At 41.2% G+C, this 26,623-nt stretch overlaps 1 protein-coding gene across 1 annotated transcript in view; it reads left to right on the forward strand.

The window, feature by feature from the left end:
* Positions 1-2,128: 2,128 nt before the first annotated feature.
* The window catches only part of PPP3R1 (protein phosphatase 3 regulatory subunit B, alpha), a 49,342-nt gene continuing 24,847 nt past the window's right edge, over positions 2,129-26,623 (forward strand). The window contains exon 1 of the mRNA XM_063316581.1: positions 2,129-2,514. Within this exon, the coding sequence (XP_063172651.1) occupies positions 2,512-2,514 (3 nt within the window). The 5' untranslated portion in view covers positions 2,129-2,511. The remainder of the gene's footprint in view (positions 2,515-26,623) is intronic.

Here is a 26,623-nt window from a genome sequence, read left to right on the forward strand (position 1 = left end):
CAGACTAAATATACTGTATGCCAGAAAGTCTGAACTGGTGTCATCTAGGTTGTTGGTGAATATGAATGCAGGAATACGTAAGCTGGTGATAGTTGCATGTTACGCTCTTGTGAATGAAGACAACTGAAGAACTGGACGTGAGTTATGAGAAAAAAAATAGTCAACATTCAGAATGAATATGATCCAAGGAAAAAAGTAGGTGGGAAAGGGATGCATGAGTACAGAAAAAATGATGATATATATGTATGTCTTTACACCACCATTCCTACTCCTCAGTCTCTTGACAACCTTGATCCAATCATTGCTCCTTATAGCTGGCCAATAAGAAAGTGCAAAGTATAACATTCAGTGCCTTGTTGTGAACCGCAGATCCCATTATAACAAAAGTCACCTCACTTCCACACCACATAAAAGGGAAGGAAAACAGATCATACCATCCTCTCCCCACATCATGTCAAATGCAACTATCTGGCTACAAACACAAAATGGGAGTCTGGTGCATACAATATAATGTAGCCCTCAGTCACAGTGTTATACTCTAGAGCGGCCTTTCTCAACTGAGGTTCCAAGGCAGCCTAGAGTTCTGCATGAGGTCACTAGGGATCCTGTGATCATGACTGGAAAAAAAAATACATTTTTTAAAATTTCACATACTGTACTGTGAGCTGTAGATACAATAATTTTTATGCAGTGTTCCCTGAGACCTGAAAATTATTTCAAGGATTTCTCCAGGGTAAAAAGGTTGAGAAAGGGGAAAAGAGATACCACACTAACTTTTAACACATTTACACCATCAATACATTCTTATTTGGGATGGTACATTTTCCCCTTTCTTTCACATTTAACACATCTCATACCTTTAGATGAAAAGGCAGTCCTAAGTACTATAATGAAGCTACAATTCATCCAGAATGCATATGTCTATTTAACATCACTTCTTTGCAAACTCTCTTGGCTTCCTATTGGTCTCTGGGTGCAATTCAAGGTGCTTTTTGTCACCCACAAAGTCTTTCATGGCACAGGGCTGCATTATTTGCAGGACAGCCTTATCTCCAATTATGTCTGCCCATCTCATGAGATCTGAGTGGGCACACTTCAGGCCCCATCCATCAGTCAATGCCATCTAATGGAGTCAGGGAGTGTGCCTTCTCTGTCATTGTGCCTGCCCTTTGGAATAGCATACCCCTGGAGGCCTTCCATAAGACTTTAAAAATGTGGGTTTTCTCTCCAAGCACTGGATTAGCACATTGGATGAGCCCATCCATTAAATGGTTTAGGATTTCAAACATGTTATGTTTTTGGCCTCAGCTTGTGCTATTTTATGTTGTGTTGTTGTGGCTTTATATTATTTACTTTGCTGTTTTTTAATCCTACCTTAGCCTCCCAGAGTTACATTTTGCAAGTTGGATGTACATAGACACTGTTTAAATAAGGAAAATAAATACTTTGTAGAATGGAGACCCTGGAGGCCATTCAAGGGCAAGTGTAGTCCTCAAATTAAGTGGACCAACTGCCACTGCGATGACCACCCTTCTGAAGCCACCACTCCTGCAACACCAAAAGTTTGCTTTCCTTGCAGTTGCTCCAGGTTCCCAAAGACTGGCCAGAAAACCTTCTTATTCTCCAGGTATATTTCATCGTACCAAAATGGAGAGAGGGATAGTTATAGTAGCACCTGTCCTCCCAGGCTAGCTTGCTTCCCCCGGAGGAGTGCCGTTAGAGGCAGGAAACGGGATTTAAGACAAGGACGACTTCGGTCGAAGTGGCTTTGGGTCTGTTGTGACTGTACTGCAACAACAGATACCTCCCCCTCCCTCCCATGGGGAGCTACAGCCTCCTTTTTCTCATAATACTGTTTCTACAATGTGCTGCTTCTGAAATGGACTCCAGCGAAAGCAGTACTTCTCCATATGGCTTCCTCTTAGGCAGCCTAATTGACACCACCCACCTCAGAACAGCCACTTCCATTTTCTGAGCTCCCTTCCCCCTCCCCCGCCTTCCTTTCCTCAACCTTCTTCTCGCCCGTGTGACGTCACACGTTCGTTCCCTTTCGCCCCTTCGGCGTATGCAAATGTAGTCCCTGCTTGGAGGAGGAGTTGCCCGGATGTTGGGAGCACCTCCCCTTTGTTGTTGCTTGCTCGTTCGCGTCTCCTCTCCTTCGTCTCGTCTCCGCCTCCTTCTCTTTTTCTCCCCCCTCCCCTTCCCCCTCCCCCTTCTCCAGGTTGCGGGTCAGTGCGAGCCACTGCAGCAGTAAAACCGTCGGGAACCGCCACGAGCCGCTCCGGCCCTGCAGCAAATAACAGTCGAGCTCGAGCCCAGGCGCAGCTGGGCTGAGGTAGAGCCGCGAGGGAGGGAGGAAGGAAGGAAGGCGAGAGCGAGGCAAGCGAGGAAGGAAACCGTCGCGCGCTGCGGTAGCAGCAGCAGCAGCTGCGAGAGAAGAGCAGGCGACGGCGGCCGGCACTCGGCTGTGGATTTAGCTGCGGGCAAGCCCCTCAACACCCTCCCGCCACCATGGTAAGGGGCCGTCGGGGTTCTCCGCGTCCATCTTCTGCAGGCCTTGACGGAATATTCCAGGGCGGTTAAAAGGGATGAGGCGAAGGCGAGTTTCTCTTTTATTGAAAGGGAGGTCCTTCTTCGCCTCGTCTTTTCCGCCTGCGGAAACGGCAGGCGCTGCTCTCCTCCTCGTTTCGTGTCAGGCCTTCACAGAGCGCCAAGACCCTCCGCGTCAGGGGTTTCCCCTCCTCCTCTCCCCCCCTCCCCGGCCTAGCAGCCCCTTTTCCCATGGTTCCCCACAGGCGTGATGACGTCCTTTTCAAATGCTCCCCGCTCCCTTCGGAGGCGATCGCCTTTCCCCGCAGCACCCCTCCCTCCCCCGGGACCGCATGCATTTTCTCTCCTCGCTAAGAGTGGCCTCCCCCGCCTTTCCGGTAGTTCCCTTCACCCATTGGTGACCTCTTCCCTGCAGTGCCCCACCCCAGCAGAGCAAATATACTAAATGCTGCTTTTTCGCACATTAAATTTCTGCTTTTCCCACCTGCATTCCTGAAAGCACTCTTCTTTCTATTCTGAACTCCTCCTCATCTCCGTATGAAAAAATCCTGCGAATTCTCTCATCCCACGCAGCTTCTCTTGCGCATTCACGTTGCTTCCTACTGCACCCTCCTGCAAATTTTTCTACTTTGTACTCCTACTACCTGCTAAGAACTCTTTCTTCTGCTTCCCCATGAATTATTCTTATGCAGTGATAAACAATTCCGTATGCCTCATAACAGCCTCATACCTCTGTAGAGTAACTTCTGCTCTTAGGGTGCATGCTAAGAATTGTTGGCTGCATTTAACCCATAAGACTATTTTGAATAGATTGGAAGGGAAATTTCTTTGGTTGGGGAGTATCTTTTAAATTACCTTGACTGTAGTATGGAGGATGTTTAAAAAGTTATTCAAGAAGGCCAGTTTGTTGTATCAAAAAGGAGCCTTCTAAAACCATATGGTTTTACACATTTATTATGGCATAAGCTTTCTTCTTGAGATGGACTAAAGTCTACTTCATCAGAAAAATGGAAACTGCAATCCCATACACACTGGTGTGCAGTGAATCATACTGAATATAGACCATTTCTCTATATACGTATATGTATCTGTGTGTGTGTGTATATATATAATTTGTATATGTGGGGGAGAACTGTTTGTAAATTATAGGTATTGGTCTAGACTATATTTGTGGGCAGTTGAATCCTGCATAGATAAGTGTGCATAGCATCTTGTTCAGTAATTGTTTCACTGTTTATAGCCATCCTAGATGTCCCAGTACTGTACACCTATACCAATTGGTTTATTCTGCCTAAACTCCCACACAGTACAAGCTGTTTTGCTATTGTATCTTACTGTTCTTGTATTAATAATTGTCCTGGACATTCTCTCTCTCTCTCTGTCTCTGTCTCTCTCTCTCATTCTTTCTCTCTTGCTGTTCTCAGTATGTCCTAGTCAGATTTCTTCCTGTAGTGCCATCTCTTACTAGTGTGCTTGTTTTTTCATTTGTTTTGTTTTAATTTCCTCAGGGTACCAGCAATCAAGCCACCCTAATCTCATATAAAACTTATATTCTTCTAGAGGAAAAACAGATTTTCAGACTCAGTTATCTTTACAATATAATTTCCACAACTGATCATTTTTCAGTCCTAAATATGTCTTTGTTGTAGGTCAATCTTCAGTCTTTTTGTCAAGTTTGAATGCAGCAGTAAACAGAAACTGTTGTGGAAAACATGTTAATGTTAATGTTCTATGTATTGACTTGAATTTGAAAATACAAAGTTTGGAACAACTAATTTTGATTATAATATAGTGGATAAAAGAAATGAAGTAGAATGGGACTTCTTAGCTGTAAGTCATGGCAATTAAATTGCACTGCTTGCTGTTATAAATGAATCTGTTGGTTCTGCTCCTGTAGTATTTTATGTTAACACTAGGGGTATTTTCTGTTTTCTGCCATTACCAAGAATCAGTGCTTTTTTTGAAGAACACTTTTGTTAGCTTAAATAATTTGTTTATATACTGTATATAGTATGACTTTTCTTACTGCATCTTAGTTGTTTCATGTATTATCCTCTGTAAAGATTCCCAAATCTTTTTCAGCTGTTTTAAAATGGGGAAATTCCATTTATAAACCAACATTTTGAGAAATGATAGTGAATATGAAGGTTGCAATGGTAGATGTGTTTCTTGTTTATTAGAAGTATTATATCAAAGAGGGCAGGTAAAATGGAAAAAAAAGTTGCAAGCCTTTAAGTGGGCTGTGGTAAACAGTTGATACACTTTGGTTTTACTTGAACGTTAAATATATCATCTTAGGCATATTTGTCTATAAATGCTTCTTGAGAAAGCTCTTTATTGAGAAATACTTGAATTCTAAGATTTATCTTACATGCAGTGGCATTTCAAATGGCTTTGATTTTATTATGACAGTGTTAAGTCTACATAAGAGTTAAGAACCCAGAGATGAAGCTTTCAGTTTCCATGGATCTTTCCAGCAAACTTGGAAATAAGTTAGTTTATTTTTGTATTTATTAGACTCTTCAGAGGCATAAGCACATCCAGGTATTGTATGTACTTTAAGAATGGTATTTTGTCTTAACAGGATTCTAAAGCTGTTTACTATGTTAATAGAAAGGGATCGCTGCTGTTATTTAGAACTTAAAAGTGCTAGGTATTTGGTGGTAATGCAGAGTCACAACCATTTTCAATATACATCAGTGAATGGAGGCCTGGGATAGAACTAAAAAACGGGTTCCATATGGATTTATGAATTTGGCCCAGTACTATGAATTGCTTCAGCAAGTACAAAAAGATCAAACTGTATTTTTCTCTATTTTAGGTACGTGGGTGTTTTATATTTGCTTGTTTAGTGGCTTTCTAGACAATCCTTTTAAAAATCTTTTTTGTGTTAAGAGAATATGTTCATTTGCTGCACAATTTGTCTTTTCAAAGTTTGTTTTTGTTGCCAGGATACCATATGTTCCCATCACTCAGGCTATGGTATTTTGTATGTATCCAGATATTCTTCTCATGGAAAACACACATAATTATTAGGATTAACTTGTATGTAGTGTGGGTAGAATGTTGCCTTCTAAATGCTTTCTCTGATGTAACTAATAGTAAGGAACTGATTCATCATTCTCTGTTGCCCTTGCTTTCTAGTTTAGATAATTTGTAATTAAAATAAAATGTTTAAGATGCTGTGCACTTCTCAATATAGGAAGTACATTCAATTATAATTTAAACTATAATTGAATGTACTTCCTATATTGAGAAGTGCACAGCATCTTAAACATTTTCATTACAAATTATCTAAACTAGGCAAACTAAACATGGAGATTCTACTCCCCCCCCTTTTTTTTCCTGTACATGGTAATTCCACAACTGTTGTTTAAAAGGAATAGGGTGAACTCTAACATTTTGGCTGATTCTGGAGAAAGGCCCTAAACAATTCATCCCATTGTAAGTGTTGATTTTGTAAAATTACCTTTCTCAATTTTACTAAAAATATTATAATAATGGGATAATGATGATGGAATAAGGAGTTATTTTTATATTTCTGTAGGACCTTTCTACCAGTCATGAGTGATCTGCAGTAAAAGCATTACAATGTTTGTAGTTCCCTAAAAACTATAATCTAAATTGCACAATAATCCTTGATTTTATTAATACAGAATATTGTTTGTATATAGTAGCATATGTATACTTGCATTCTGGTCGGAGGAGATGGGCAGTGACAAATTTGATAAATTTAAATCTTTGAGACAATGTATACACGTTGATGGATTAAATTAGTTTCTTGCTGTTAAAATTAATCTATATATTTAGGCAAGAAATCTGCCCAGTCTCTAGTTTTGATATAGTTGGAAAATAGAAATACCTGTATTGCTGTATAAAATGAAAGCAGTATCTCTGATAATAATTTTAAGTTTTGTATCTCTTTGTCTGGAAGCATAGTTGTCAATCTAAAGTAAGAGTGGTTACTATATATATAGAAAACATCCTTACATTTGTACATGGAAGGGGGATTTTACAACATAGAAACAATGCAGTGAAATATAAAATATTGATGATGGTTGAGCCAAAAAAGCAGGATGGAGGGAATAGGACATATTTTATTTGATCCATCCAGATGTGCCAATCAATAGTAGCAATATATGGGGGGTGGGTGGGAGAGAACAAAGGATATTAGGGAAGAAAAGACAAATTATCTACTCAAGCATTTTAATATCTTAGGAATTTTTGATTGGAAGGAATGAAGTTAACTCCACCTCACTCCACATCTTCCATTCCTCACTCTTAAGACTTTTCTTAAGTGTATTTGCTGTATTTAAAATTCGGAGTCCAGATTAGAAGTCAGCTTCAAAGGTTTTTAAGGGAAAAGTGTGGGATATGATGAGGAGAAAGTGCTTGCTGAACGTAGAACCCTGTAGGCTTAGATGATGGTCGCAATAAGAATAGGAAATGGGTAGAAGCAATTTGCAAAACAATTCTTAGATTAGCCATATAAAAGATAGATAAATGAGTCCTCCCATCTATTTCTTATAAATTCTGCAAAAACTTACACAAATTTGAAAATACTAAACATTTTGGAAACTAGCAGCAATATCTCTTGTAGATAGTCTTAAGTAACTCAGTATGGTGAGTGACAAGCACAGTCACAGTTCGCTGTAACTATATCTAGTTTAATATTTGAAGCTCTTGGAAGTTTAGTATTATGGAGGACAAAAAGCAGGCTTAGATAACTTATTTAGTAACATCACTTTTATTAATTGAAGGATAATTTCTTTGTTTCATTATTTTTTTATAAGAATTTTACTAAGTTTCAAGCAAAGATAAAAGCTACAGAAAAACAAAAAACTACAAGAAAAGAGAAAAAACAAAGTGTAGAAACACAAGAGAAAATTTTTCAAAATTACAAAAAAAGGTGACTTCCGACTTTTAACAGCAAGGATATACAGCAATATACCATAATCCCTTACTCTATATTAAATCAAAATCACATTATTTCTATAAATCATTCCATTGGCACATTATAAAAAAAATCACTAAATACAGTTGCTCCCTCCCCTTATATTAAAAGATTATATATATATATATAGAGAGAGAGAGAGAGAGAGAGTATATATAAACCTCCTAATCAACTTCCCCCCAAAGATAACATTTAATTATTTCCTTTCTACTACTATTCTATACATTCCTGTCTACTATAATAAAGATGAAACTAAAAAGCATATTAAGTATCTGCTCTTATAATTAATGCTACAATTATAGCAATCTTAATCATATTAAACCCAAAACCAGGGATTATTTTTTATTATACCTTAATAATCTTAATCCACATCATTAAAGATAAATGAAATCAGCCAAATCCCAAAAGCAATCCAGTTAAATATTCTTAAACACTTGTCCCACTTCAAAATAAACCGGAGCATTTACATATCCCCACAATGCGCACAAAGCTTTTTTCTTTAAAAAAATCGAACAGCCCAACTGCCCCCCTCAAAAACCCTGACTTCTCTTCAGGACACCTCCCATTTATTTATTTTTTATTTATCTATCAAATTTATCACCGCCCATCTCCCAAAAGGGACTCTGGGCGGTACATACATAATAACCCCTTCTTTTCCATGGTGTTCCATCAGAAGATCAATTTCACTTATGGCTTGCAACTCGATCTCTCCCTTTAATTTCTTCAACTCGACTATCCGATCTTCAGCATTTCAACAGAAGTCCCGATCTCACTCTTAGAAGAGACATTTCTGTCGCTGTTAAATCTCTTGTTTTCATCCACGACATCCCCAACCAGATGATACGTTTTAGAACTCATATTTTCCACAGCGTCTTGAATGCCTTGTATAAAAGCTTGGCAGGAATCAGAATCTGTTTAAAATCTTGTTGGAAGTCAGAGAAAGTCTGTTTAAAATCCTCCATGTCTCAAGCAGTAGATTATGATGCCTCCTATGAGCTTAACCAGTGAAAGTTGAAGATATGAAAGGATTCCGGAATGTGTTTACATAAGCAAAAGTGAGATATGCAGACAGTTCTAGGGGAAAGTAGAAGCAGAAAACTAAAAGTTTAAAACAACCAATTCAACATGTAGGAAAATTTATTTATTTTATTTATTGTTCAAATTTCTATCACTGCCCATCTCCCCCAAAAAGGACTCTGGGTGGTTTACAATAAAATTAATTTAAAAACCATCAAACACATAAATTACAATGTGAACAACTGACATAATAAAAATAAAATAAATATAAAATCCAAGTAGTGCAGACTTCATTCGGTAAAGAGGGCTCTAAGACACCAGCCACCCCCAGGGAGACCTATTGCCTTTCTTATCCCAGGCGAGGCAGCAGAACCAGGTTTTCAAATCCTTCCAGAAGGCCGGGAGTGAAGGAGCCTGCCTCACCTCTGGGGGCAGAATGTTCCAAAGGGTGGGTACCACTGCAGAGAAGGCCCGCCTCCTGGACCCTGCCAAGTGGAATTCCCTTACCAACGGAGTCTGCAGCATGCCCTCTCTGCATGAGCGGGTGGGACGGGTCGATGTTATGGGGATGAGACAGTCCCTCAGATAGCCTGGTCCCATGCCTTCTAGGGCTTTAAAGGTTATAGCCAACACCTTGAATTGGACCCGGAAGCAAACTGGCACCCAGTGCAGCTCACGCAGCAGTGGTGTCACGTGCCGATCTTGGGGCACTCATAACTGCCTGCACAGCCACATTGTCATGAGTACTGATGGTGAGCAGGAGGGGGCCACTATCCAGGGGGGAAAACGCATGCGTAGTACTGAGGAATTAAGCAGCCATTCAAAGAGACACAGATCAGACCCTCCTTAACTTTCATGGTTTATCTGTCTGGGTTTTTCCCACACTTCTTCAGTTTGTTAGCATTGATGTCCTAACAGTCAGAAATCACGCTGAGACGAGGAGTAGGTCTCTAGTGTTTATTACTGCTACATTAAACAGAATCCTTACAAACTGAAGAAGCGTGGGAAAAACCCAGACAGATAAACCCTGAAAGTTAAAGCGGGTCTGATCTGTGTCTCTTTGAATGGCTGCTTAATTCCTCAGTACTACGCATGCGTTTTCCCCCCTGGATAGGGGCCCCCTCCTGCTCACCATCAGTACTCATGACACACATTCTGGACCAGCTGAAGTTTCTGGATACTCTTCAAGGGTAGTCCCATGTAGAGCGCATTGCAGCAGTCTGTATGGGAGATGACCAGGGCATGAGTGACTGTATGGAGAGCATCTTGGTCCAGGAAAGGGCGTAACTGGCGCACAATATGAGGTTGTGCAAAGGCCCTTCTGGCCATGACCACCACATACTCTTCAAGCAGGAGTTTTTAGTCCAGGAGGACCCCCAGATTCTGCACTATTCTGAGTGGGGCAGTGCAACCCCATCCAGAACTAAAGATGATAACTTCCTGGAAGCAGAGGAGCTGTCAACCCACAGCCACTCCACCTTATCAGGGTTCGGCTGAAGCCTGTTGTTCCCCATCCGGGCCCCCACAGCCCCCGGGCACTGAGATAGGGCAGACACGGCATCGCTTACCTCACCCGGGATAGAGAGATATAATTGACTATCATCAGCATACTAATGATACCTCATCCCGTGGTGACGGATGATCTCACCCAGCAGTTTCATGTAGATGTTAAATAGAAGATGAGAGAGAACTGAACCCTGCAGCACTCCACACAAGAGGGGTCAAGGGTCAGATCTCTCATCCTCTTATCACCATCGATTGGGACCAGCTCTAGAGGAAGGAGGTGAACCAGTGCAAAACTACGCCGCCCACCTCCAACTCTCTGAGCCGCCCCAAAAGGATACCATGGTTGATGGTATCGAAAGCCACTGAGAGGTCAAGAAGAGCCAGCCACTTCCTCCATCCCGCTCCTGCCAGAGATCAGCCATTAGTGCGACCAATGCAGTCTCTGTGCCATATGCCGGCCTGAAACCTGACTGAAAGGGGTCTAGATAATCTGTTTCATCCAGAACCCTCTGTAGTTGTAACACCACCACTTTCTCAACCACATTCCCCAAAAAAGGGAAGGTGGGAGACAGGATGAAAATTGTCCAACAGAGTAGGGTCCAGTGATGGTTTCTTGAGGAGGGAGTGCACCAGCGCCTCCTTGAAGACAGCCAAAAACAACCCCTCCCTCAAGGATGTATTAACCATCGCCTGGACCCAACCACATGTCACCTCCTGGGGTTGCCTTCACCAGCCAGGAGGAACATGGATCTAATTGGCAAGTTGTGGTATTTACAGTCTGGAGGATCCTGTCCACTTCCTCAGGTCCAACAGGATCAAACTGTTCCCAGATAACAGGGTAAGTTTGTTCACTCAGCATCTCCTCAGACTGAAAATGCTAATATCTTCAAAGTTAATACAAAAATAACAACCTGGAGACAATTATTTAATCTCAATCCTCCTTAATATTTGGATGGAAAGGAAGTCCAAAACTTAAAAAGAACTTTTTAAAAAATTGTTCCCAAAAATAATGATAAACACCAAGAGAACCTGCTTCTCCTTGCTGTAGAAAGCCTCTCTTAGGGTATGCGTACTTAAAAAATATAAATTGGGTGATTTAGAAATGGGGTGGCCAGTCTTTAAGGCTATAGCGCAGCTTGGAAATGGTGATGTCCTGGCCTCCTGGCTAGCTCTTACCAATCAAGCATGAATGTTGTTTGCGATCTTGTGGTTGCAAGCAGCCATCCGGGGGACAGATGGGGTGATTCCAGGTGTTTTCCTTTTTCCAGGAAAAACCTGCCTGAGCCCCAAAAAACTGCCATGTTGTCAGTTCTGCCCACTGAACCTGCAGGCACAGCTGTTCAGTCCGCCATGTCCCCACCGGAAGTCCAATTTCTTTATTCCATTATTGATTGATTAAAGCAGGGGAGGACAATCTCTGATGATGATGAAGTTGCAGTGGATAGAGTGAGAATTTTCTCTGATTCCTCCCTTGGGTTGTGATGCCAATACAGTAGTTTTGTGTGTGTGTGGGGGGTGTTCCTTGTTACTTTGTTAAATTTATTGTAGGCATGCTAAAATTAGCAAGAAACCATGCCACCAATTTTCAGCAACTAATCACAACTAAAATCAGGGACCTGAAAAACTGAGTGGGTGAGGCTCACTTTGTTTGTCCCTGCAGAGCAATCCATGTCTCAAGCTATTTGACAGTAAGGGGAACTTTCTCTAATTAATTTTATAGATATCTGTGATTGTTTTCTTTGGTGTTCAAATTTTTCTTTCAGAAGTATTATGCAAGTAATGAAATAATTTGCTAGAATGTATTGTTAAACAGTTCAGAGTATAATCACCACATACAGGTAACTCTTGCTTAATGGTAATAGGGACTGGAATTTCTGTCGCTAAGTGATGTGGTTGTAAAGCACAACATGTGACTGCATTGCTTAGTGATGGCAATTCTACAGTCCCCATTGTTGTTGTTAAGTGAGGATCACAGGTCATTAAGCAAAGACCTCCTTGCAAATTCCTAGTGGCTTCCAACAACCAAAGTCAGTGGGGAAGCTGGCAGGAAGTTGCAAGTCCCAGGCAGCTTGCAGGCAGGCAGGTAAGTGACTACTACCAGGTGAGAGGGGGTGGGTGGGTGCAGCGATGTACGTGAGTGATTTCAGGCCTGGGGGTGGCTGCTGTTATGTGGGGGAGACTTCTCAGAGCAACTTGTGACCTTCCCTGCCAGCTTCCCATTAACTATGTTTGTGGGAAGCTGGTGGGGAAGGTTGCAAAAGGTGATCACATGACCATGAGGCACTGCAACTGTTATAAGTGCGAGCTGGTTGCCAGGTGCCCAGATTGTGATCATATGACCACGGGGATGGTGCAGTGGCTGGAACGTGGAGGACTGGTTGTAAGTACCACTCATTCAGCACCATTGCAACTTTGAACGGTCAGTAAATGAGTGGTTGCTAAGCGAGGACTACCTGTAAACAAGTATAGCTATAAAAAATGAAATGCCAAACCAGAGCATATAAACAAATTCTTGGAAATACGCAAACAGTAAAAGCTTAAATACCTGGAAGAGTTGGGATGTGTTAGAGAAATCCATCTAAAAAGGAGAAGAGAGAAGTAAAGCAATCCTTTATTATGGTCTTTGACCAATATGTGTACATATACATATATACATACACACGTAAAATTTTATTTATTTAATTTTTATCCCCCCTTTATTATCTTTATAAATAACTCATGGCGGCGAACATACGTAGTACTCCTTCCTCCTATTTTCCCCACAACAGCAACCCTGCGAGGTGAGTTGGCTGAGAGAGAGCCTGGCCCAAGGTCCCCCAGCCAGCTTTATAAAATGTACATTAAAGATGGCAATTAAAATAAGTTATATGAGTTGAAAGAGGAAGAAGGGGAGGGGAAAGAGTTGTAAAGGTATCAAAGAAATGCAATTTGTTGGACAGTATTTGTTGCCTCACTCTTGTAGCAGCAGGGCAGTATTTGGCAACAGTATGGGTGATAGTGCTTTTATGCTCTACTAAAAGATGTACCATTGGTTGTCTCTCCCTGGGAATTCCTTTATGAGTGGCTATTAATACCTCATGTAAGTTCAGGTAGAAATTACAGTACAATAGGACATGCTGAACATGCTCTATGACATGGGAGTCACGGGACAAAGTTGTTTGTGGAAGGATTTTTTTAAAATTTACCATCAATAACTGCTGAGGGGAGTGTGTTAAATCTAGTCATGCTCTGCGATGTCTGTTGTTTATTAGGGATTGACAATAATCAGCTGGCTTGGTGGTAAAAGACAGTCTCCAAGACATGTAGCCTTGGTGCTAAACTAATGTTATGTTGTCATCCTGCATCTCTTAGGCTGCCAGCTTTTCTCTAGTGGATATCTTCCAGGTAGATTGGAAGTTGTGGAGTCCTTAGTGCTCTCTGAGCCTTGTTGTTTTCTTGCAGGTGTTTCATTGCCAAACTAGGCAACATCTTAGGTTTTAAATTTTAACCTTGTTTTATTGTAAGCTGCCCAGAGTCCTCCCGTGAGGGGGAGATGGGTGGAGAATAAATGTATAAATGTATAAATAAACAAATAAATCTATCTTCAGACTGAAAAGTGAGTGGGCCTTGCTCTCTGTTTATATACCGTGGTTTGTCCTGTTTGTGTTGGTCGAGGTGGTGTTCTCTCCTTGGGAGTTCCTTGATTGGCCTGTTGTTTGCCACTTGGTTGATTGACTGAGTTAATAGTTCCTTGATTAAGGTATAATGTAGTGTTTGATCGTTCATCTGGTGTTAATCCTGGTGTTAATCTTGATTGCTGGTGAGGAGGTGTTCTGGTCTTTTGGCTTTTCTATTGTCTCTTTTGAATGGTATGTTAATATTGTTTACCTCTATGTGTCTGTTGATGGCTGCTTTGTCTGAGTGCCAGGCTTCCAGGAATTCTCTAGTGTTTTTGAATTTGCCTTGGTTTAGGATGCTCATGGTTTCCCAGTTGAAACTATGGTTGAGTCTGTAATCTTATATTGTGAATCGTCATGGCTCTGAGTTCCCTGTGGCACTTGGTCCATTTTTCTGCTACTGCTTTATTAATCTAAGTTTTGCTTGTTTTTGAAATATAAATATTTATTTCATTTACTGTATGTTTGTACTGCTCTGCTTCATAATGTCTTCAAGGAACATTACAGCAGAAATAAAGATTAAAAACATCAACCCAAAGCAGTAACAATTAATAACTATTAACAATAGCAACAACCAGCAAAAGTAGATCATAAACAAAAACTTAATATTCCCCAAATGCTTTCTTCCAGAACCAGGTTTTCATCTCTTCTAGCAAACTTTGTAGGAAGGAGGTAGCTCTTATATGTGGGAGCAAGTTGTTTCACATTTAAATATCTCCAAATATTTGTTTCATTGAATTGTAGACAATCTTTATACAGAAGCCACTGTGGGACAACTAATACACAATCATATTTCTTACAATGAAGAGCAGTAAGTTACTTGAAATTAAAAGATAGGGCTATACAGATCATTTGAGAGGCGCTTGGCTTACAAAAGTGCAAGTGAAATACTGCTCCTTAATCTGTCAATCTGTTCACAATAAAGACTGATTTGATATGTTTTTAATTTGATAACAGCCTGCTTGTGATATCTGCTGAAATAATAATTTACTATGTTATATCAAATTGACTTCTCCCAGCATTTTCACATACACGTAGTCCTCACTTAACAACCACAATTGGGACTGGAATTTCAGTTGCTAAGTGAAATGGTCATTAAGCAAATCCTAACCAATTTTATGACCTTTTTGCAGCAGTCGTTAAGCAAATCACCATGGGTGTTAAGTGAACCATGTGGTTGTTAAGCAAATCACGTGGTTCCCCATTGATTTTGCTTGCCGGAAGCTGGCTGGGAAGGTAAAAAACAGCTATCATGTGACTACGGGATGCTGCATTGGTCATACATGTGAAGTGGTTGCCAAACGCCCAAATTATGATCATGTGACTGGGGGTTGTAAGTGTGAGAACTGATCACAAGTTGGTTTTTTTCAGCACTTTCGTAAGTCCGAACCATCACTAAACAAATGGTTGTTAAGTGAGGACTACCTGTAGATACAAAATAACATGGGGAGAGAGCTGTGCCTGTGGAACCCCACATAGGAGCAACTATGAGTTTGACCAATCTTCCCCCATGGCTACCGAGTGGAAGTGGAACTGCCTCTCTACTTCATCAAAAGATATATCTAATGATGCCTCCAATCTGTGTAGGCAGTTCAGAAAGATATTGTCAATTATGAAATACTGCTGAGCAGTCTAATAGCACCATGGAGAGATACATTTCTTACATCTTGGTTTCAGTTCGGGTCCACCAGAGTAATCAAAACAGCTTTATTCCTGTGCCCAAGTCTAGAAGAGTTCCAGATAAATCTGCTTCGTCTAGGATTTTCTGCAGCTGATGCTCCAATATCATCCCCAGAGGAAAAAAAGGTTAGATATAGGGTGCAAGTTGTCTAACACAGCTGGATTGAGAGAAGTCTTCTTCAAGAGAGGGCATAGTCCTTCAAGGAGGTGTCATTACACCTTCTACCAAAGAGACACTTGAGAGAGTAGAGGCTCTGTATAGCAGGAAGAATTTTGTTTTGGTTTTGGAACATGGTCCCTGGGCAGCATGACTGTACCAAAACTTGGTAAGTATTACTGAGTTTGCAAAGCAAGCTAGTAATTTGGGGAGGAGAAGCAACTTGTTTATGAAGTGGAGGTATGGAGAGTAGAGATTATCATAATTGGTGGTGGTTTGGATATTGTGTTGGGAGTTTAGGGAAATCAAAGGCTTAAGATGTAGGGTCCCCCCCACCCAAGCTGGGTGGCCTTGATAGTGATAAAGAAGTTGGAAATCAGAGGGTGAAGATAGGGATGTGTGGGAGGAAAGAATCACTAAGGCAGTATGGAGATGTGGAAGAAGAAAGGAAGGCTGAGGATGTAAGGAGGAGAGAAAGTCTATGGGATAAGGAGGTAGAGGAAGAGAGAAGCCAGTGGAAGAATGAGAGGTGGAGAAAGAGGCTGGAGACATACATGATAATAGATGAAGAGGAAGTCAGAAGCTGGAGAAATTGAAACACAAATGTAGCTGGTGGGAAGTGGATGAAGAAGAGAAGTGAAGGCAAGGGGATACCAAGTAAAGAATGGAAGGTTTGATGCAGGACAAGATGGAGAGGCAGCTGGCTTGGAGTGATAGTCACTGGTGGTTCAAATGACAATGGGAAACAGAGTTGTGGGTCTCTAAAGCTTCTGTTGGGAGGCCATGAAGGATGTTTCATAGTGATGAACAGAGGAGAATAGAATAGAATAGAATAGAATAGAATAACTTCATGTTCATTCCACTATACACCAAGTGCATAATAAAATGAAATTTTGTTGCAGTTGCAGTTGCAGTTTAGTGTCTGCACAATCAGACACTAAAATAAAAATACCATAATTACTATAAAATACACATTCTTTGCACATTCCTCATTCCACTTAAAAAAAAAACACTGAGTATTCAGGATTCTAATAGCTTGGGGGACAAAGCTATTACCCAATCTGGCTGTTCTTCATCGGATGCAGTAGAAACTTTTCCCAGAGGGTAGCAAAGAAAACAGGCCATGATGAGGATGGGAGGAGTCACTGACAATATTTTGAGCTCTGGATAGACAGCGTGTATGTGCTATATCCTGGATGAGAGGTTGTGAGATCCCAATTATCTTCTCTGCTGCCCTTACCACCCTCTTCACAGATTTCACATCCGAGGCACTACAGCCTCCAAGCCAGATGGAAATACAGTTGGTCAATACACTATAGTGCCTCTATAGAAAGTAAGGAGGATTGGAGATGGAAGATGTACTTTCCTCATCTGGCACAAAAAATGCAGACATTGCTGTGCTCATTTTACCAACAATGTGGTGTTAAGAGACCAAGTCAGACTATTTGTTGTCTGCACCCCCAGGAATCTAATGCTACTGACTGACTTCACAGCTATGTCATCAATAAAGAGTGGAGCGTGGCTAAGCGGGTTCTTCCTAAAGTCAATATTCATCTCCTTAGTTTTTTCCATCTTTAGAACCAAGTTGTTTATATTACACCACTCTACCAAACCCTTCATCTCCTCCCTATAAGCCCACTCATTGTCATCCTTGATAAGACCCACCACTATGGTATCATCGCATATTTCGCAATGGAATTGGTGGTAAACCTGGCACAACAGTCATGGGTCATCAGGGTGAACGGCAATGGGCTCAGGACACAGCCCTGTGGTGAGCCGATGCTCAAAGAAAGAGCTAGAGATATTATTTTCAACTTGCACCGACTGCGACCTCTCAGTAAGGAAGTCAAGTAGCCAATTGCACAAAGGAATACTGAAGCCCAGAGAACCCAGTTTGTCCACCAAATGATGGGGAACAATCGTATTGAATGCTGAGCTGAAATCGACAAAGAGCAGTCACACATAGCTGCTGTTCTTCTCTAGATGTGCCAAACTTGAATGAAGAACAGAGGAGATTGCATCCTCTACAGAGTGGTTCCGCTGATAAGCAAACTGAAGTGGATCAAACGTTGGAGAAAGTCTGGAGACAATATGGTCCTTTATCAACCTCTCAAAACATTTTCATCACAATCGGAGTGAGTGCTATAAGACGATAATCATTGAGACACATGATTGTAGATTTTTTAGGCACAGGTAGAATGGTTGCAAAGGGATGCGGTGGCGCTGCAGGTTAAACTGCTGAGCTTGCCGATTGGAAGGTCGGCGGTTCGAATCCACGTGACGGGGTGAGCTCCTGTTGCTAGTCCCAGCTCCTGCCAACCTAGCAGTTTGAAAACATGCAAATGTGAGTAGATGAACAGGTACCGCTTCGGCGGGCAGGTAACGGCATTCCGTTTAGTCGTGCCGGCCACATGACCACAGAAGTGTCTATGGACAAACACCGGCTCTTCGGCTTTGAAATGGAGATGAGCACCTCCCCCTAGAGTCGGATATGACTGGACTTAATATCAAGGGAAACCTTTACTTTTTACCTAGAATGGTTGCAGTCTTAAAGCATACCGGGACCACAGCTGTCAACCAACCCCGTATAGATGGAGTTGATTGACAGTTGCTGCCGGAATGTGTGTCTCTTGGGTTTGGGAGGCTGGATTCCTAGGTGCCTTGGTCTCAGGCTGCTATTGGGGGGGGGGGGTAGCTGTCTGTATGTAATAAAGTCACCCTCACCATGATCTTATTTTCAGTGAGCAAGTGGACTTGGCATGCATTACTGAAACATGGTAGAACAAAGGCAGTGATGTTGCTCTGTGAAAGATTCTGGGGATTCTGGGAAACTACTGGTGGAATGCTAGATATAAATAATCAAAATAAGAGAGGAGTTAGTAGCTTGTCTTAATGGCAGCTCAAGCCTGGCTGAAACAAGCCTGGGAAGAATTGATTCAAAATGTTCAAAGAAACTCTGCCTTAATGAACTCGCTAATAAATTGGAGCTGGAAGATCTATCACATTTTCCAAGGTTCTTTACCCTTCATCCTTGCATTCCAACACCTTATTGAAGACTTACTGATGTCTGTATAATTCTTGCTTCCTTAATTGTACCTTGCTGTGGGGTCTTGACACCCTGTCTGATATTTGCTCTCCAGGGTTTTGTGTGGTTGAACTGCAACTCCAAAAGGGGGTGGTGGCAGTTGATCCTGTGAGAGATATTGATGGTGACTAGGGGCCCTCCTTTCCAGGTAACTGGATATGATTGGCAAGTTCTTTGTCAAGATGTGGAGGGATGGAGGGAGTATGACATTCATTGACCATTGTATCCTAAAATGCACGCAGTGGTGATAGATAGGTGGCACTATTTTACAACGGTTCTGCTTTTTCCTAAGATTTTATTAAGAGGCTTCAGGGCTTGTCTCTGCCGTGTCTTTTAATATCTATATGAAATCACTGGGAGAGGTTATCCATCAATTTTAGTATGAGATACCATCAGTGTGAAGATAAATCTTTACCCTGGGCCAGGCTAGAGATTGGTGGAAGTCCTCAAGTGAAAATGGAATCCTAGCAAGATGAAGCAGAGATCAAGTGGCACAAAGTCTGCTCCTTCATTCACTCAGGACAGATTGCACCCCCCACCCCCCTCAAGCAGGTTTGTGACTTGGGTACTCTCCTAGACTTAAAGTTACTCCTTGGTCACCAGGCTTGGCTGGTAAACCACTTGCTACCCTTTTTGAATGCCCTTGTGTCACTAACTTATACTGTCACCATTTTGAAGACTGATTACTGCAGTGTATTTTATTTGGGACTGTCTTTCAAGGCTACACAGAAACTGCAGTTGCTGGAGATTGCGGTGGTTTGTATGTTGACAAGTAAGAGCAGGTTCAACCATTTAAATTACAAGAGCTTGTGTTGAATATGTGATACGAATCTTAGTGTCTGGATTTCATGGAATGGCTTTAGGATTTCTATGCTGATTGTGGTTTTATTAGATTTTATGTCAGTGAATCACTTAAAGTAACTTTGAAGTTGTCCATAGATAGTGAAAAGAAAGGTGAAAGGTCCCCTGTGCAAGCACCGAGTCATGTCTGACCCTTTGGGGGGACGCCGCTTTCGTGATGTTTTCTTGGCAGATTATAGTGGGCTGGTTTGCCATTGCCTTCCCCAGTCGTCACCTTCCCCAGCAAGCTGGGTGCTCATTTTACCGACCTTGGAAGGTTGGAAGGCTGAGTCGACCTGAGCCGGCTACCCAAGAATCCAGCTTCTGCTGGGATCGAACTCAGGTCGTGGGGAGAGTTTCGGTTGCAATGCTGCCGCCTACTACTCTGCGCCACACGAGGCTCTATTGTCCATAGATAAGCACTGTAATAAATTAATCCTTTTTGTTCAGTAAAAGAAACAGAGTAACAATACCTCTCCGAGGAAAAATCTGATATTAGATGGGAAATCCAGTGTTAGAATAATTACTTTCTGCTGCTGTTCTTCACACACAGACACGTGCAAACGCAGAGACTTCAGGCTGGTTTTCAAAAAATAACCTCTAACATAGGAAAATGATTAAATGAGTAGGAAAGTGATTCAGTGGGTAGAAATATATTTGGGTTGGGCAGAGATACTAACAAGAAGCAAGAATCTAAAGTACTCCCAGTTCCCTATTTCTGGAAGGGGACATCATAGCAATTGTTTATAAGTTGTAAGCAGTGTCTGCTTCTGCAGGAGGACTTTTTTTTTTTTTAAAGTGTGGGGTGTAAATGCCCTTCTGTACTTATTGCAAATCTTTCATCCATCAGCACTGGAAAATTCTGAGAAATGGGTTTAGACAACATTTTGTTTCTCAAAGTCTGGGTTGTGTGCAACCACTAAGGGAGTTTCAAGACAATGGATGGAGAACAAGCAGCCCTTATCAGTTTGATGCAAAAGTGTGCTGAATGCAAAACTGTAATGGTATCACAGTCCTGAATGAAACTGAGGTGTCCCCCCACCCCATTACACAATGCATTTGCCTTTCAAAGAATGAATAATCATATCTTGAGGGGACAAGGTTTCTATGCAAAACACACTCTACAGAGGGTATTTGGAAGGAGGGGGAGAGAGGAGGGGTGAGAATTGTGATTATCTCAGTACAGCTGTGTTGAGAGAGAGTGTGCACCAAAAACAACTTACAGCTTGCCAGTGATGATAAGGCAGTACTTTAAGGTAGCTGATTTAAGGCAAGAATATCTTCCTTTTTTTCCCCTGATCTCGGTGAATGAGAGTGACTTTCATCAAAATGAAAGCCAGATTCAGGTTATGTAAAAAAGTAAACAAGTTTATCCTTACTAGAGTCACTGTCATGAAATGGGTGGCTACATAAATAGTTCAAATAAATTACATTAATGTTGTAAATTTGGGGGATTATGTGTGCTGGGGGTTTTGTGTGCTTATTTCCAGTGAAATAGTTACAAAGTCATTTTTATTTATTCATTTATTTGTCATATTTCTATGGCTGCCCATCTCACAAGTGACTCTGGGCAAGCTAGAAACAATATACAAACAAGAATTAATATTATTATTAAAAACTTTAAAATTACAAAACGCACAAAACTAAAACCTAAAAAGTGTTAGGTGAAGAGCAGGTGTTGATTACACTCGAGCCATCTCAGTATTTCCCCTGGGGTCCCCAGGCCTGATGACACAATCAGGTCTTGAGGGACTTCTGGAAAGTTAAAAGGGATGAAGCCAGCCTCACTTTGGGGGGAAGAATGTTCCATAAAGCAGGGGCAACAGCAGAAAAGGCCCGCCAGCTAGGACTGCCAAGAGAAACTCCCTAGCCAATGGGACCTGCAGCATACCCTCTCTGCTGGATCTGGTATGACAGGCAGATGTAATTGGGGAGAGGCAATCCCTCAAATAACCCATTCCTATGCCATGGAGGGCTTTAAAGATCAAAACCAGCACCTTGAATTGGACCTAGAAGCAGACTGGTAGCCAATGCAGCTCATGGAGCAGAGGTGTGATGTGTGTTCTTCTAGAAACACACATAACTGCCCACACCACTGCATTCTGCACCAGCTGAAGCTTACGGATACTCTTCAGGGGCAGCCCCATGCAGAACACATTACAATAATCCAACTGGGAGGTGACTAGGGTGTGACTATGAATAGAGTCCTCAATCTAGCATACTGATGATACCTCACCCCATGGTGACAGATGAACTCACCCAGAGGCCTCATGTAGATGTTGAATAGGAGCAGAGAGAACACTGACCTCTGTGGCACCCCGCTCAGTAAGGGCTGGCTGAGGGCGGGATCTCTCTCCCCCCCCAATCACTACTGAGTTGGAATTGACCCTGGAGAAAGGCGAACCAGCACAGCACTCTGCCACCCACCCCCAATCTTCTGAGTCCATCCAGAAGGATACTATGGTCGATGGTATCAAAAGCTTCTGAGAGGTCAAGTAGGGCGAGGATGGATACACAACCCCCATCCCGCCCATGCCAGAGATCATCCAAAAGCGCAACCAATTCCATTTCCATCCCATACCTTGGTCTGAATCTTGACTGAAAAGGATCCAAGTCATTACTTACATACTGGTGGTGGTGGTGGTGATCGTACTTCCTCTTTTTAGGGGACCATGTTATAACAAAATGTGTGACCTCTGAATTAAGAGCTTTGTTCCAAGAAAGTAGAAAAGACTGCAGTGAAACTTGTCTTTTAAAACTTGATAGAAACACAGTGTGTCATTCCATCATAAGAATTTATAACTGGCATCAGGGCCTTTATACTTGTTGCTCAAAGCTGTGGGTCCAGCAAGTTACAATTCTTTTTCGTGGCACATGAGCAACAAATCTGTTGAGGCTTCCTTTATATATCTTTATTACCTATGTATATCAGTTTGAGCTACCTTGATTTATACAGGCTAGCTAACATATTTTAAGTGATTGATTCAAATGCACTTAAAGTGAGCCAAGCTAATTAAAATAGCAAATATCTTTCCAGTCATATAGTTTGCTAGTTACTACCCAGTCTTTAATTGAAGTATATGTTGAAAATTACACTGCCAAATCCTATGCTTAATTTTAGTTAGTGGGCTTAGATTCTTTATGGTAATTTCCACTTAAAAACAATATTGATGTGAAAATATCTGTTTAAAACAGTTAATCCTTTGGAGTATATTTTTAAGAGAAGTCTAGAATGCTTCACCAAAAAAACAACATTTGGTTGTAGTATATGTAGATTTAAGCAACTAATGTCTTTGATAAGATTCCTGTGAATTTTGCGGAATACTAAACCTACGATAATAAAGCATTTTAAGAAAACCAGTATTGGCATTAGGGAAATTCCTAAATTATAGTTGACTTAAAGTATTAGAAATTAAACAAATGGAAAGTTACTTTTTCTTTAAATTGATGCATTTCATATTGTATTATTTCTATTATATCAAATAATTAACAGAAGAAAAAGTATCTATTCAATATTAATAATCTTGGTAATATTTTAAAAATACTAAGGGCCTTGGAAAATGTTAGAAATTGAATGACTCCAAAAAAAGGAACTTTTCATTCAGAAAGTCTTCGTCCTCTCTCTTTAAATATATATATGTATAATTTTGGCAAGTGTATATAACAATTTTTTTGCTGCAAATCAGGTGTAGATTTCTCTTCCCATTGTTGTATTCTTTCCAGCCTAATACCTGAAAAGTCCACAGTTCCTGATGTTTTGATATATTCCAAATACTAAGAAGGTAACCAGGAAGAATATACACATTTGCAGATTTTCTGCACAAATCATCCCACAAAGAGAGCATTGTAATAAACCATGGAAAGCAGGTTTCTCTTGTCATGAAATGGATCCACCTAGTTTACCACGTAAAGCTGATAAGTGTGCCCTTCATTTTTGTGACCAGTATAATATAATTACAAATGTTACAGTCCATAACAAATCTTACCTTTTCAAAATTTAGTTCATTATGCAGTATTGGCTCTAAGTTTAGGAATTGAGGCTTTGACTTCATTTAAATTAAGACCTTCCATTTCTTGTGTGAATAACTAAAGAATAATTATTTCAAAATGATAGTGTGGGCTAGCCAAATATAGCTGTTTCCTTTATAAGTGTGTGCGAAAGGTCATTTTTAAAGCTCTGGAAAATTGTGGCTTATTTAACTTGTGTACATAGACAGTTACCTTGCATGATCTCTTAATTGTAAATGTCACTGGAAGATTTGATGAAGTAATATTTAGGAAAGCTCATGCCACAATAAATTATTAGGTAGTCAGCATAATTCATACAAATTACTATATAAGCACATAACATACTTTATAAAGAGGAACAAAGTGTAACATCTTTATTACATCTGCAGCAGCAACGCCAGGCAGGTCCAACACCAGTACCAGGCAGGTCCAGCAGCAGCAAGCAGCCGCGGCATTTTTCAGTGAGTTAAATAAAATCAGAAGTAGTTTATTCCTCCTATTTCAATTGCATAATCTATTGTGCTTATCTTCTAAGTTGCTTTATGAGAGGACTACTATTCCTATTTTAAAAATGGATAACTGAAGCTAATAAAATCTTCCATAGTGAGTCATCATGACAGCATTGGGACTTCGGACTAGATGTCCAAATTGAAGTACAGCTCTCTTCGCCTGAATATTAGCACAACATTTTAGGTGTATGAAACAAAGGAATAATTGCGCGGGCAATTATTGGTGCCCCAAGATTGGCACATGTGACACCACTGCTGCGCAAGCTGCACTGGGTGCCAGTTAGCTTCCAGGTCCAATTCAAGGTTATGACCTTTAAAGCCCAACATGGCATGGGTTCAGGTTACCCAAGGGACCGTCTCATCCACATCACATTGGCCTGTCCCACCCAGTCATGCAGAGAGGGCATGTTACGGACCCTGTCAGTAAGAGAATTTAGTTTGGCGAGGTCCAGGAAGTGGGCCTTTTCTGCAGTGGCTCCCGCCCTCTGGAACATGCTACCCCCAGAGGTGAGGCAGGACCCTTTGCTCCTGGCTTTCTGGAAGAACTTGAAGACCTGGCTCTGCTGCCTCGCCTGGGGTGGGAAGGGGAATAGTTCTTCCTGGGGGTGGCTCGCACCACAGATCCCTCCTCACTGAATTATATCTTATCGCCACTTGGATTTTATACTTATTTTAATCTTTTATTTGTATTTGGTAATTTGTGTTTGTGTATGTTTATGGTTTGTATGTTAATTTTATTGTAAACCGCTCAGAGTCCCTCTTTTCGAGGGAGATGGGTGGTGATAAAATTTGATAAATAAATAACAATAAATATATTTAAAATAATATTTCTCATATGAAATCAGATGTGTGTTAAAACTGAACAAGCACTTGCTATTAAACAAGCACTTCCCCTATACTGAATGTCACAGAGGTTTTCATAATTCATTAACTTTTTAAAATATACTCAGCTCTATTTTGAACCCTTATACTTTTCTAAGGTAGGATATACATTTAATAATATGCCTACAGTTAGGAAATTAGGAAGTTCTAGGTAATAGGACAAGAAAGTAAAGCTTGTTTCATTGTTTATTTAGTCGCTTCCGACTCTTCGTGACTTCATGGACCAGCCCATGCCAGGGCTTCCTGTCGGTCGTCAACACCCCCGGCTCCCCCAGGGACGAATCCATCACCTCTAGAATATCATCTATCCATCTTGCCCTTGGTCGGCCCCTCTTCCTTTTGCCCTCCACTCTCCCTAGCATCAGCATCTTCTCCAGGGTGTCCTGTCTTCTCATTATGTGGCCAAAGTACTTCAGTTTTGCCTTGAATATCATTGCCTCAAGTGAGCAGTCTGGCTTTATTTCCTGGAGTACGGACTGGTTTGATCTTCTTGCAGTCCAAGGCCCTCTCAGAATTCTCCTCCAACACCACAGTTCCAAACCATCGATCTTCCTTCTCTCAGCCTTCCATATGGTCCAGCTCTCGCAGCCATATGTTACTACAGGGAACACCATTGCTTTAACTATGCGGACCTTTGTTGTCAGTGTGATGTCTCTGCTCTTAACTATTTTATCGAGATTTGTCATTGCTCTTCTCCCAAGGATTAAGCGTCTTCTGATTTCCTGACTGCAATCAGCATCTGCAGTAATCTTTGCACCTAGGAATACAAAGTCTTTCACTGCTTCTACATTTTCTCCCTCTATTTGCCAGTTATCAATCAAGCTGGTTGTCATAATCTTGGTTTTTTTGAGGTTTAGCTGCAAGCCAGCTTTTGCACTTTCTTCTTTCACCTTCATCATAAGGCTCCTCAGTTCCTCTTCGCTTTCAGCCATCGAAGTGGTATCATCTGCATATCTGAGATTGTTAATGTTTCTTCCAGCGATTTTAACTCCAGCCTTGGATTCCTCAAGCCCAGCATGTTGCATGATGTGTTCTGCGTACAAGTTGAATAGGTTGGGTGAGAGTATACAGCCCTGCCGTACTCCTTTCCCAATCTTAAACCAGTCCGTTGTTCCGTGGTCTGTTCTTACTGTTGCTACTTGGTCGTTATACAGATTCTTCAGGAGGCATACAAGATGACTTGGTATCCCCATACCACTAAGAACTTGCCACAATTTGTTCTGGTCCACACAGTCAAAGGCTTTAGAATAGTCTATAAAACAGAAATAGATGTTTTTCTGAAACTCCCTGGCTTTTTCCATTATCCATCAGATATTGGCAATTTGGTCCCTAGTTCCTCTGCCTTTTCTAAACCCAGCGTGTACATCTGGCAATTCTCGCTCCATGAACTGCTGAAGTCTACCTTGCAGGATCTTGAGCATTACCTTACTGGCATGTGAAATGAGTGCCACTGTTCGATAGTTTGAACATTCTTTAGTGTTTCCCTTTTTTGATATGGGGATATAAGTTGATTTTTTCCAGTCTGATGGCCATTCTTGTGTTTTCCAAATTTGCTGGCATATAGCATGCATTGCCTTGACAGCATCATCTTGCAAGATTTTGAACAGTTCAGCTGGGATGCTGTCGTCTGCTGCTGCCTTGGTATTAGCAATGCTTCTTAAGGCCCATTCAACCTCACTCTTCAGGATGTCTGGCTCTAGCTCACTGACCACACCGTCAAAGCTATCCCCGATATTGTTATCCTTCCCATAGAGGTCTTCTGTATATTCTTGCCACCTC

The sequence above is a fragment of the Candoia aspera genome, chromosome 1, assembly GCF_035149785.1.
Source record: "Candoia aspera isolate rCanAsp1 chromosome 1, rCanAsp1.hap2, whole genome shotgun sequence".
Classification (NCBI taxonomy): domain Eukaryota; kingdom Metazoa; phylum Chordata; class Lepidosauria; order Squamata; family Boidae; genus Candoia; species Candoia aspera.